At 32.8% G+C, this 13,307-nt stretch overlaps 2 protein-coding genes across 6 annotated transcripts in view; one reads left to right on the top strand and one right to left on the bottom strand.

The window, feature by feature from the left end:
• The window catches only part of E(bx) (nucleosome-remodeling factor subunit NURF301 E(bx)), a 16,724-nt gene extending 4,800 nt beyond the window's left edge, over positions 1 to 11,924 (bottom strand). Inside the window, exons 1-21 of one of the 4 annotated variants that reach the window (XM_072000645.1) lie at positions 11,588 to 11,924; positions 8,519 to 9,582; positions 7,863 to 8,145; positions 7,558 to 7,766; positions 7,102 to 7,467; positions 5,841 to 7,040; positions 5,570 to 5,760; positions 4,358 to 5,476; positions 3,967 to 4,276; positions 3,770 to 3,905; positions 3,142 to 3,419; positions 2,886 to 3,026; positions 2,680 to 2,784; positions 2,403 to 2,581; positions 2,049 to 2,297; positions 1,761 to 1,977; positions 1,324 to 1,665; positions 1,079 to 1,258; positions 766 to 996; positions 344 to 653; positions 51 to 252 (exon numbers count right to left, since the gene is read on the bottom strand). In XM_072000645.1, the coding sequence (XP_071856746.1) occupies positions 51 to 252; positions 344 to 653; positions 766 to 996; positions 1,079 to 1,258; positions 1,324 to 1,665; positions 1,761 to 1,977; positions 2,049 to 2,297; positions 2,403 to 2,581; positions 2,680 to 2,784; positions 2,886 to 3,026; positions 3,142 to 3,419; positions 3,770 to 3,905; positions 3,967 to 4,276; positions 4,358 to 5,476; positions 5,570 to 5,760; positions 5,841 to 7,040; positions 7,102 to 7,467; positions 7,558 to 7,766; positions 7,863 to 8,145; positions 8,519 to 9,569 (7,299 nt within the window). In that variant the 5' untranslated portion in view covers positions 9,570 to 9,582; positions 11,588 to 11,924. Of the gene's footprint in view, positions 1 to 50; positions 253 to 343; positions 654 to 765; positions 997 to 1,078; positions 1,259 to 1,323; positions 1,666 to 1,760; positions 1,978 to 2,048; positions 2,298 to 2,402; positions 2,582 to 2,679; positions 2,785 to 2,885; positions 3,027 to 3,141; positions 3,420 to 3,769; positions 3,906 to 3,966; positions 4,277 to 4,357; positions 5,477 to 5,569; positions 5,761 to 5,840; positions 7,041 to 7,101; positions 7,468 to 7,557; positions 7,767 to 7,862; positions 8,146 to 8,518; positions 10,374 to 11,587 lie in introns of those variants that run through there. The other 3 variants (XM_072000649.1, XM_072000648.1, XM_072000646.1) reach the window with 3 other exon arrangements.
• On the top strand, positions 11,153 to 13,307 carry LOC139985863 (probable aminoacyl tRNA synthase complex-interacting multifunctional protein 2). 2 transcript variants are annotated; one of them, XM_072000693.1, is made up of 4 exons: positions 11,153 to 11,493; positions 12,404 to 12,562; positions 12,643 to 12,853; positions 12,925 to 13,307. In XM_072000693.1, exons 1-4 carry the CDS (start codon positions 11,329 to 11,331, stop codon positions 13,281 to 13,283), a joined length of 894 nt encoding a protein of 297 aa, XP_071856794.1. In that variant the 5' UTR covers positions 11,153 to 11,328; the 3' UTR covers positions 13,284 to 13,307. The 2 variants fall into 2 exon arrangements, with proteins under 2 accessions (XP_071856794.1, XP_071856793.1); XM_072000692.1 differs by having other exon boundaries at positions 11,154 to 11,511.

Here is a 13,307-nt window from a genome sequence, read left to right as displayed (position 1 = left end):
GTATATATTATAACAAATAACATATGCTAAATATATTTAATATGTAATACCTGAATATCTATCTGTAATTCTTTTTCAAGCAGTGCTCTCTTCTTTAGAATATCCTTTTTAAGTAATTCTTTATGTCTAAATAACAAAACTTGCATTCGTGAGTGAACCTGTTGCTTTCTTCGTTGCTCTTGACTGTCTTTTAGCTTTGCTGCTCTTTTTTGTGGGGTAGACTCATTCTCTATTGGTTCAATCTTTTGTACTCTAAAAAGTAAATGGTATTATTAAAGAAAAGTGATTTTGTATAACAAAAAGTCTTTATTTTTTATATCTATTCTTAAATTTAGAAATTTACTTTGGGATTTCACGATTTTCTTGTTTTAATGCGGGCTTCTTTCTAGGTGTTTCTGCCCAATCTGTATCTTTATCATTTGTTATTGATTGTACATTCGTAGATGAGGTCGTTGTTGGAATGTTAGAAGGTGCTGGTCTTTTACGAGATGGGACACGTGGAGTCGTAATTGTAGGCGTAGTATGAGTTTGATTATTGCTTGCTGAATTTTCAACACCCCCTTTCATCTGCTTCTCTTGGTATCGTTGTAGTTGTAGCAGCTTTTCTTCTATTTCAGGATTAAGGTTTTCTTGTTTCAATGCATTCTTGATGGCTGAAGATTTTTATAGTAATAATTAGAATATTTGAAATAAAAATAGAAACAATTAAATATTTCTTATCCCATTGAAATCAAACAGTAAAGATAATATTAATTAATAACTAACTTTGTTGTATGTAATCAGGCGTTAAAATAAATTTGTTAGCCGAGGAATCGTTTCCTTCTTTTAAAGATTGCAAAGGTTGCTGACCATTAGCTACATTTGTTTTTTGCGATTCCTCTTCTGTAGTCACACTAGGTTGTGCAACTTGTTGAACAACTACTTTCGGTTTCTCGGGAGAACTTGAAATTGCTGTCGATGGAAGCTCTGGAATGCTTTCAGTTCCCGTTTGAGGTTCTATCGAAATTAAAATAATATTAATACCATTACAAATTTAATTTAATCAATGCAAAAGATATCAAATCATGTAGATACAAACCAGTTGCTGCTGGTGGCGAAACAACTGGTTGTTGTGCAGTTTGTGGTTTTGTTGCTGGTGTAGCAGGTGTATTTGCTGTTGTAGAACTTTGAATCGATTGTTGACTACTAGGTGCAGGTTGAACAGCTAAATAAATTTTAGTAGGTCCCAAAACTCCTTGTTTTCCTGTTGCAGCTTGGGCTATAAAATATGTATAGTATAAATATGCTAATAACATTAAATACATATATAACATGTATACGAACCTTTAAGTAGTTGCTGTTTGACCTGTTGCTGCACCATTACAAGTTGTTGCGGAGTAAAATCTGCGCCTTGCAAACCTTGTAAAACTATACGAGGACCTTGAGTAGTTTGTATAACTTGAGCAGTAACGCATTTAATGACAGTTCCAGGTGGTTGACCCGCTAATAAAGATGCTTCTACACTTCCAGGTGCTGGAGCATTGGAAGTTTGATTTGTTGTAGTTGTAGTAGTAGTTGATGTCTCATTCGTCGATGTAGTACTACCAGTGCTATTATTTGTTGCATCAGTTGACTGTGCTCCTGTTGCTGCTGTAGTTGTTGATTGAGTAGATTGTAGTACAGGAACTAAAACATTCAAAAAGTTCATTTTATTTAAATAGTTTTATCTTTAATTTTTTGGTCGAAACATTTATTTTTCAAGATATAAAATTTGAATATACCTTGTTTAGTTGGTGTTACAGTATTTTTTACAATAATACCACTGTTTGTCGAATTTAAATGTACAATTTGATTGCCTGTCGGAGTGCTACGAATAACCACTTGATGACCACCGATTGTCGTTAATTGAGCTTTACCCGTTGCAAGTTGTTGAGCTAAATTGGCATTAGTAACCACTATTTGATTTCCACTAATGACTTGTCCACCAGAAGATATAACCTATGTTATTAATTAATATATTACTACTACGTGCATATATTTTATTAAGATTGAATGTAACTGTAACATACTTGTGCACTTTGTACAATTTGTCCTGTATTGGCCACTACAATAGCATTTTTGGTTGGTTGTGTAGGTGTAGTGGCAATAGTTACAGTGGTTGCTGATGAACGTTGAATTCCTTGCTGAGATTGAGCTTGCGATTGCTGAACACCTTGTACTTGCGACGTTGTATTTGTTGTTGTTTTGGATGGACTAGTCTTAGTTGTACAATTAGCTGTCGTAGCCACTTTAGCTGTAGTTGTTGTAGCTGTTTTTGTCTTGAAGAAGGAATTTTATAAATTAATAAATCATTTTTATTTGGAATATATTATCTCACGATATTTTACACACAACACATACACACACCAAGTTAATAATTTTACCTGTATGGTTGTTCCACCAGTTTGTGCAAGAGTAGTAATTGCTTGACTATTGTTTAACACATGAAGTTTTCCATCCGGCATTTGAACTAATTGTTGGCCAGGCATCAAACCTCGAACTTGAAGCTTTCCATCTGGGCCTCTTATAATCTGTACTCTTTGCTGAATTTGTTGTATAGAACCTATTTTATGAATATAAATTTAATCAGAAAAAGAAAAAAATAGATTGTAATCTAATTGTTGTTACTTGAATAAAAAATAATCAATGTTATAAATGTACCTGCTTGACCAGAAACTTTAATTAGGGACTGTTGATTTCCAGCTTGCTGTGTTTTCGGTAAAATGCTTGTAGGTCCAGAAACAACTTTTGTTGTTCCAAGAGATGCTATTTTAAAGAAAATATTAGATATATACATAAATATCAAATACACGTTACATTTATGTATATATTTAACTTAATATTTATATATTTAATTTGGTATTTACATTTCGCCATATAAATACGCTTTGTACTAATAAAAGGCTTATTCTGTGCAGGTGTTGTCAAAAGCGAAGTTAGTTGTGATTTTGTCCCACTGTTTGGATTTGCTGGTATTGCAACTTTGGAAACCAATTTAACTGTGCCATCTGTGATAAAAAATTAATATTTTTTCTTGTTATAATAGTAATAGTTATATGATATATCATATAATCAATTATAATTTATTTCGGAATAGATTTGATTAATATACCTAAATCTTACCATGAGTGGAGTTAGCTGTAACTTTTACAACTTGTGTAGGTGAACCAGAATTGGCTGGGCTTTTTAGAGTTTCTAATGCTCTCTTTTGTTGATGAGCAGCTCTTTGCATGCGCAATTGCTGTTCCATCTTTTCTTTAATCTCTTCAGGTGTTGCTTTACCACTAACAAGTTGATCGTTCATACCAGAATTTGCGCCTGCATTTCGGTTAGAACCAACCGCGGATTGTGGTTGTCCCGATCGACTCCTAGTAATAATCTGGGCATTAGCCTTCTCTAACCTGGATAAGACACACACCAAGTGGAGGGTTAGTATCGAATGGTGTTAAATGAGGATAGGTCAGAACTGAGTGATATCATAAGGTAAAAGCAATAGGAATTTAACGCAATCATTAATATCCTAATTCTAATAAAATTGTAGGGAAATATAGATATTTTAACAAATTGTAAAAAATTTACTTGTATGAAATTTTCTTGAAATGAAATGTGTAAATGGCAAAAGTCCAGAAGTTATAGTATAGATAGGAAATAATATAGTATAGATAGTTATAGTATAGTATAGATAGGAAAAGAAAAAAGAAGTTATAGATCAGAATACATAGAATAAATCAATTCTTTTTACTAAACATACCTATCACCATATTGTTTAATTTCCCATAGCTCCAATTTGTCCTCATCAACCCATTCTTCTGTAACTTGTGGTTCGGTGCTTTGTGGTGATTCTGGTCGTTTCCTTTTTCGCAGACCACTTCTTATAGATGTAACTTCTATAAAACATAATCACACATTATATCACTTATTTTTCAAAATTTATTTATTAATACAAACCTCTGACTTGTTTTGGAAGTTCCAAAGGTATAACAACTTTCCTACGTAAGTACTGTGTTTTATCTAAAAATTGGCCAACATGACGGTGTTTAAGAATTTCTAATGACATAATTTCTGTATCAGTTGTAATTTGATGTTTGCCATCTGTAGATAATGGTTTTGCAGCCATATCGTCCCAACGAAGACATGCCCATAATATTCTTAATTGAAGAGCTGCAGCAGCCAGTGATTTTATGCCAACGGTTCTATATAACCAACAAGTCTTAAATAATGGCCTAGGGCAGGGATATGGCCATACTGACATATTTGCCTATAATAAATAAATTAAAATTAATTCATTACATTGTATTATATATTATTATTTTTAATGCAAATTTTATTAATGAAATACCTTGGCCATATGATGAAAACCTTGAACTTGTATTCGTCCACCAACTCTAGCCAATTTACGCAATTCATGTTGTGGAAGTAGCAATATACTACGATGTTTATTTTTTGTACAAAATGTGGAACATAAAGGGTATTTAACAGGAGTGCGCTTCTTTTTCCTATCAGCCAAAGAGATTGCAACTTTCTTCAGATAAACTTTTCCTTCGGTTGATGTAGTAGAGTACACTCTTTCTGTACCATCAGCATTTAATTCCTTAGCCATTGTACTTCTTTGCACTGTTCTTCCCCTTCGATTAACAATCATTGTCTTTTGTCCTGCACTTGTTTTAACTTCGGATGAAAATGTAACTGAATTTTGAGAACTTGTACTTTCCTGCATACTCTGTATAACGCCATCAACTGACTTTATAGTCTGTTGTGTTGTAGTTACTGTCGTAGTAGTAACTATATTATTAGTTGTAGTGGTCACTACATGTTCTGAACTGACATCTTTACCATTAGATTCAACTTTTATTTTTTTGATAGGAGGCGAAGCAACATCTTTTACTACATTCGTAGCTGGCGTTTCTTCCGTACAATGAGTTGCAGATGCTACCGCGGATTCTAAATCTTTCCTGATTGCATCTCTAGCTTCATCATTTCCGTCTGTCTTTGAAATTGTTTGTTGTTGTGCTACAGTTGCTCCAATTGATAAATTTGATGTCGATTGATTATTGCTTAAAGCATTAGCTTTCCTTAACAATGCTATCAGGTCGAGTTTTAGTCTTGCTTTTTGAAGACATGTAGGAGAATAACAGGTAGATGTTAAACTTTGTGTTGTAGTTGTAATCTTTCCTGGCGGTGCAGTCATATTACAATATCGTGAATAACAACTAGCATTTTTACTAAATCTCATTATATTGGCATATTGGGCTTTAACATGTTGAATACGCTTTCCTATTACAGTCAGCATTTCTCTGGTTGATGTAGGCATAGTTTTAGGCTGTTTTCCAGTAAGAATATTCTGTAAAGAATTATCAGCTCCATCTGTATCACTTTCTTCATTATTTTCTATATCAATTTCGGAATCTCCATCTGCTTTATGATTTGTCGATTGATTTAACAACTCCTTTGATTTCTCCTAAAATTAATGCATATTTCAAAGAATACATAAATGATATGCCAATATGTACTACTTATATTCTACTTTATTTTACCAATAATATCTACTTACAGTCTGTATTAATCTTCTTTCTTCTAAAAGTTTCAAATGTGTTCTACGTGCCAAGAAATCGTCGACCCTAGTCTTTTTAGCAATTTTTGGGTAATGGAGCCTCCCGTTAGTCGTTAGTGCCTTAATAATATCAATTTCTTCAAATTCTTTTATAGGTGTATAAACTTTCTCGATTTTCATACCAACTAAAACTATGGGTAGAAAAAAATTAATACCATAAGCTTGATGTTTATACTTAAAAATAGTTGAATATTTTTTTTACCACACTCACATGATAAATTCATTTTTGTTTCCTGTTTAATCTGTTGCGGTTCTGTTTTTGCCACTGTTTTTTCTTCGGTTTTTGTATCTGTTTCCGTTTTATTTTGTTTATCTTCAATTGGTTCTTTTTTTATGTTGTCTTCTTTGCACTCTTGTTTTATAGATGTGTCAATTGCTGTATCCTTTGATGATTCTTCCTCTTTAATCTCTTCTTTTATTTTAATATTCATATCATTTTCTTCTTTTTTAGAAGAGCAATATTCTTTTATCAAAAAATCATATGTAGGAGGATCTAAAGCTAATATTTTTAATCCTTCTTGATCTTTAATTTGTACCATAATTTTCTGTGGGCCTATTCGAAGACCCAATTTTGAGATATCACAACATCTGTAACGGCGACTAGTAGATACCCATAGCCATCCGCCTTGTCCGTGTACTCGATATTCTTCTCCTTTTTGTTTCCATACTTGATGTTTCAAACCCAAAGTATATTTGACAAAATTAAACAGACGATTACGTTCTTCTTCATCTTCTCTTTCTTTCTTATCTTTCTTATCCTGGCGCTTCTTCTCTTCTCGTTCAAGGGCTGTTACTCTTTGTAATTTCACGTGTCCAAGTTGATCATGCCATACACTAGCAAACACTACTGATTTAATACATGCTTGTAAAACAATAAGAGCACGAGCAAAATCTCTGGGATTAACACAAGCACCCACCGCCGTAGTCCAAGGTTTACGCAAAAGAGGCCAATTAGTATGCATAAATGATGATTGAATGCTACTTTCGAGTTGAAGAATTGTCTGACGAAGTGTGCTTACTAAGAGAGCTCGCGTTCCTGTCAAACTCCCAACCCATTTGAATTCTGAGGCCTGTGTAAGCGAAAATTTGTGTGACAAATGCCTTTTTTTATCGCGTTCTTCGTTACGTTGGGCCTTATTCAGAGAAATAGGATTGGTACTGTATTGATTCACATATGATTTGAAGTTGTTATCCATCCCTAATTTAAAGAGATGTGTACCAGAAGCTATTTGATGAGCTTTCTGTCTTGTTAATCTAGTACCATCTCCCTCCTCTTTCAAACTTTTATCTAGTTTTTCTAACTCTTCCTTTGACAACTGTCCACTACTACGTTTCTTTAAATCATCCATATTAAATGTCCTAGGTTGTAAAGATCCTGTTTTTGACCTTGTTACAATAGTATGTTTTTTTCCTATGAAAAAAATGTAGATTATTCTATCTAATTAAATCAATTTTATAACTGCACAACTTACCATCTTTACCAATTTTTGAAATACTTTCTTCTCCTTCTAATACTTCTTCATCAATTTCTTCAGAAGATGACGATGATATACTGGCTTTAACATCTTTATTTACTCCATCTGTTAAATTGGTATCTACACCATCTGTTTCTACATTTTCTGTACCTAGTTTTTGAGTATTTTCTTTTGCATTTGATTCTTCGGACGATTTTGTTTCCTGCTGTTCAGTGACAGCTGCCAATTGTTCTTCTAGAGAATCTGTACCTTCATGAATTCTGCGTACCATTTCTTCAGCTTCTTGCCTTTGTTTTTCTTTTTTCTCCTCTTCTTCTTTTTCTTGTTTCTCTTGGCGTTCTTTTTGTAATTTTTGTATAAGACCTGCAATGCATATTTGATAAAGTATTAAATACTATTCCCTTAAATCAGAAATAAAATTTAAAAGATGCAAAATTTTAGAAATGCACTCACTGTTTTCTACTTCTAGGTATGATTTTTTGTTACCCTTGTACTGATTAGTGATCTGTTCTGTAAGTTCCATTTGTCTTACGATTTCATCTTTGTAATCTGACAATTCTCTATAAAGTGCAACTTCCATTTCATTACGGTCTAAACAAAGCATTAATTCTTCTAGCTGTAAAGGTGCGCTATAATACCAAACTTCTGCATCTTCACTTTCACTACAATAACCGATTTTATTAATACAATCAACATTTCTTTAATATATAATGCAATACATCGTATAGAAAATTCTTATTTTTGTACAGTATACTTACACAAAAATTCTTCTTGCAAGAAACCAATATTTTCTGCCATGTCTATCAAATCCTAGGTGTTCTTGACGACATAGTGAACCATTTTTCTCAACATCAGGTATACAATCAGCAACTCCTGTAACTTTGTGAGCTTTGCATGTACTACATTGCCAATCTTCAGTAGGAACATCAACCAATGGAGGTTCAACACATTCTAAGTGAAACACTGCTGGGCAAGTTTCACAACATAATAAATCTCCCAAACGATGACATACTCTACAGTGATCATCATAGTGCATATTTCCTATAAAATGATAGTATTTATGATACATACTGTCATCATGACATATTATAAAGAATATTTTGTAATTGATAAACAATTATTAATAAATTAATAAAGATATTAATTAATAAATTAAAAAATCGATTAAAATAATTTTTAATATACATATTGACATTGAGGAGATATTAATTATTAATTAATATACAAATTGATACATATAATGTTCAATCACAGAAAAATGTTTTAGCATTCATATTTTCAAAGGAACAGACTTCAGCATGGACATACAAAATTTTCCTGCTGATTAAATAATAATTTATATATTTTTATACATGAACATTTATGAACTGTTATGTAAAAAAATATACATAAGAAATAAAACAACATGAAATACCATTTAGTGTACCTTCGTGCAGCAGGTCTTCTCTTACTGGATTTGTAATTAAAAATTGATCTGTCAAAAATTGTAGCACCTTGATTCTATCTTCAACAGAAGTAAAAGGATATTCACACGTTGATAAAATATGTAAAATATTTTGATCAAAAGACTTATCACTTTCTACGTAAGAACGTAATACTTCTGACCAAGTCATAGAATCCACAAAGTATAAGCTAACATTCACAGAGTCTTTTTGATCTAGAGGACCAAAATGTGTTTGCTGAGAATCTTCTTCTCTAAGAAGCGCTTTGATGAGCATAATATGTATCTCAGCCAATAAATTAGTTTGATCTTCGCACATAAGTGCAGCACAGAAATCTTCAAACCTAAAGGCTGAAAGACGTACCAAAGTACGAAAGTGTCTCAATACTTCATAAATAGATAAACATGGCATAACAAGTTCTCTAGGGACTAATAGATCATCAGATGATTTAGGTAAATTTAATGGCGGCAGTTCCCTATTTTGGAGCCATAATGGTTCTGGACTTGGTGGTCTTTGCTGACTAAGCAGTGTTTTACGGGGTGTGCCACTAGTAGTACTATAACTGGAGAGGGAAAAGTCACTGTCACTGGAGGGATCAGGTTCTTCTATACTTTCAGATGAGTCTGCATCGCTTTGCAAAAGATCCTCTTCAACTTCACTTTTTTCACTGGACTCATCTCCAAAGTCTGATCCATAATGATATTCAGAATCGTGATAATCAACGTTTGGGTTGTAACCTCGGCGTTGATATGCACCAGAACTTGAGTGACCACCTTTTCGTGAATGTCTGTCTCTGGCTCCTCGAGATTTTCGAGTTCGCGTACTTCGTCTACTTTCCTCGCTTTCAACTGGCGATGATGGTCTTGAAGGTGTCGGTGTACTTGGTTGTGAGTTTGGTGTTTCCGAACCCTTGTTTTGCAAGTATTTCGGCTTCTTCATAAGATGGTATTGAAATTTTTTGGGCCTTTCCATGACCACCGATTTCGGAGGTCGGCCCCGTCTTTTCGACCCTCTCCCCGTCATTGTTCGTCACACACTGTCAACGAAATGGCACTTACTTAACACGTGGTTTATGGAAACGCGTGCTTGTAAACAAATACAAATGACATCGTAGGAATGAAATGGAACTCATGTTTGTACTCTGATCTTTGCGCCATTTTTCGGCTATGGTCACGTGACCAAACACAATTCTTTCATGATCAAACGTTTCGGTACGATCTTGCGTGGCTTCTATTTTTCTGTCGACGAACGACAATCACTTTCCCGTAATTATAACAACTTGTATTACTACTAGTAACGACCAAAATAAGTACAGAATTATTCACTGACGCGAATGTAAGGGGAATTTACAATATCTAATCTTTTAAGAGAGCGCTGCTGCAATTGGTTCATCGAATAGCCGCCATGTCTGGCCTCGAACGCATCTACTCCAAAAGTAGAGAAAAATCTTTGACAAAATTTTCCTTTCTCCTATCTAGAACAATCTGTTGCTCGACACATTCCACTCGACTGAGTTCTGACAAGATTCATACAATGCAGAAACTAATTGATTGCTTTTTAATTTCTCACGAAACGTACAGAAGATCCAATCGCTTTCACCGTAACTACACAAGAGCCTGTCAGATCAACAATAGGTGGCGACATGCGCGGTTGGAAGAACGCGATTCTAACCACACTTCCGATAAATATGCTTCCTTCGCATTATTTGTTTCCTCGATTTTTCACAAGTATCCCTATTTTAATCCACTACACTTATTATTTCCAATAAATTATTCAATTAATTCGCATACACGATCGAACGAATTCGCTGTTACCCGCAAGAGAGAAATCTAACCTTAGTTATAGAGAAGCTTCGATAGAGGACACCACTATAATTCCAAATTGTGTGTCGTTTTGTCGGTACACATTCTTTTTAGCTCATAGCATCATACTAATTAAAAATTAATATTATTAATATCAAAGAAGAAATTTTTCCTATATTTATCATGTAATTTAGTTATTAATAAATTTCAACTAATTTAAGAAAAACCGGCGATGAACGCGACATCTTCCTAAGTGAAGCTAAAATTCTGTCAAGTTTAAACTGATGTTGCACAACTTTTTTCTTTCAATACAAACTTACAAATTATTAATTATTGTTAACAACAGTTGCTTCCTAAATGCCATAAAAGAAAATACTTTGTATTAAAAATAAGAATTTTCTACAAACGTCATTCTTTCTAGTACATTTAACAATCACATAAAAGTTGATAGAAGTTGCAGATGCATACATAACAATATATTATGATTAAATGTATGTTTATTAAATACTTGTTTAAATAATAAAATAATAAAACTAGAATTTACAAGAATAATTTATCAATGATAAATCACCGAATTAACGTCATATATATTATAATAATGTATTTCCAAAATTGATTCCTAGATGAACGAGAAAATAATGTAGCTTTAATTAGCCACTTAAGTAATGACAAACAAAAAAGAAACAATTTTTGGAAGCATAACACGTAGGATAGTACATGGATATATATTAGTGAGAACGACATAAGATTCCCGTATGATGTAATTTTGACAAAAATTATGGCGCCATCTTTGAAACGGATGTCAGTGGTTGGAAAGCATTAGTGCCAGTATGAAAGCACGAAGGAGGGAGAGGGGATTAAAGAAAAATGGCCGTCAAACGAAAATCGAGAAATACGAAAAACGAACGAGAGTGTAACGATCGAATGTGAATACGAGTCGGCGGTTTTTTTTACGAATTAATCACGGGATAACGAACGAAATGCAAAACGATATGAGAATGTATACGTTAAAACCGATTGTTTCCTTGCCACAAATGTTGCATCATAGGAAAACGATGTACGAAATGCGAAATATTCATGAAGAACAATCAACAGACGACCATATGGAAGCCGAGAACAAGATCGTGCCTGATATCACTGAGCAGGTTATCAGCTTTTTAAAGGTTTTCATCATTTCTGTTATCTTGCCGACGTGAACGAGAATGTTGCTAGTTTAACTGTAATGAACGGTTTACTCACGCGTTTATTAAGCATGGTAGCTACGAGTGTTTCTTCTGTCTCAAGCTTGTTGTGCATGACTCCTCCCAAAATTTCCACAAGCACTAATCACGATCGACCGGGAATATGGTTCTACAGACTTGATCGATGCTTGCCCCTCCAATTTTTCAACTAACAGGACCTTACGCGGCTACGGCAGATGAAAAATTCAGTTCGTTTGAAGGATAAGCAGGAATGCGCTGATAATTAGTATAGAAGGGCAAGCTTACTAAATTAGAACTGCACTGAAAGCTACAAAGTACAGTTGTATAACCAAACACATGTAAAACCTAACCCAGTAAAAAGATGTATGTACTTTGTAGATATTTACTGGCATTAATCAACAATGTTAGTGATCACCTATCAAATCTATTCTCCATAACCCTATGTTTTTAGGCATTTTTTTTCTAAAGTGGAAATAGTAAATACATGCCTGTCTTGAATGTTGCTAGTATTTTTTAACTTGAAACAGAGTTTGGAGTATATTTTATGAGAAACTGTATTGTCATAAATATTATATTGAACTGTGAGGTTTAGATTGTGATCGATTAGTAATTATACTGATGATGTTATGTATGAAAAATACTTTGACAATGTTTGGAAAATAGAAAAATTTTCTTTTAGTTATGATGTTTAAATTATAATTGATAGATTCCATATAGCAATGTCAAATAATTTTAGCTTTATTTCAAAACTATCTAGTTAATTTATTCCTCTTATTAAAATTTATATTATGGTAATCACTAATTCTTTATATGGGTAATATTAAATGTACCTTAAAGTAAGATTTTATTTCAGAGTCCACTACCAGAATATAATGCATTAGAAGCACGGCAAGAAAAGATACTGGCACAACTTGCAGAACTTAAGAAGCAAGTTTCAACACTTTCTGGATTTTTAAGACAAACGAAACAAGTTACAGTAGTTGATAAAAGTTCTACAATTAATAAGAGCCAGGTAATATCAATGTAAGATAATATTTTTAATCTTTTAAGTAAGAAGTTCACATGAGAATTTATTAACATTGACTTTTATAGGAGCCAATTAATGTGAATCTTATCATTAATGTGAATCCTAAAAGACAACCTTATTTTATATCAGCATTGCAAAAGTTGTGGAAAGATACTGATATTAAAGTACAAACTTACGTTCATTCAAGTATTAATAAAGAAGTGTCTGTTAATTATGAATCAACTACAAGTTCTTCCAAAAATAATATTATTAATTTATCACTGATCTGGAAAAATGGTAAAATAAATCATATTTATGGAAATGGTTAAATAGTAAAAGATATATACTTACAAAATCTTTATTTTCAGTTAGTGATCTGGAACTTATATCTGGTCTATATAGTTACTATATAACTGGCGAAACAAATTTTTTAAGATATTTAAGTAGATTAATAAATTCGCATAATTATGAAAATTCTGATTGTACAGAAAAGATAAACACTACTGACTTGATATTAGATTTGTGTCATTCTTTATATTTTGAAGAATCAACAAAGAAAAAGCAAGAAATATTATCTTTAATAGCAGATAAATTAAATTGGCCAGATAAAAAGGACTTTGATATAGCAGATGTTGCTGTATGGTGTACAATTAAACAATTTTTTCCTAAAAAATATCCGCCAAAACTTAACAAATGGTATGAAGCTTGTGAAAAACATTTTGTATAAATAAAAATCTCTTATTAAAACATA

This window comes from Bombus fervidus, chromosome 3 (assembly GCF_041682495.2).
Source record: "Bombus fervidus isolate BK054 chromosome 3, iyBomFerv1, whole genome shotgun sequence".
NCBI classification, from domain to species: Eukaryota; Metazoa; Arthropoda; class Insecta; order Hymenoptera; family Apidae; genus Bombus; species Bombus fervidus.
The sequence above is the reverse complement of the archived record's forward strand: the minus strand, read 5'-3'. Positions and strand labels throughout refer to the sequence as shown.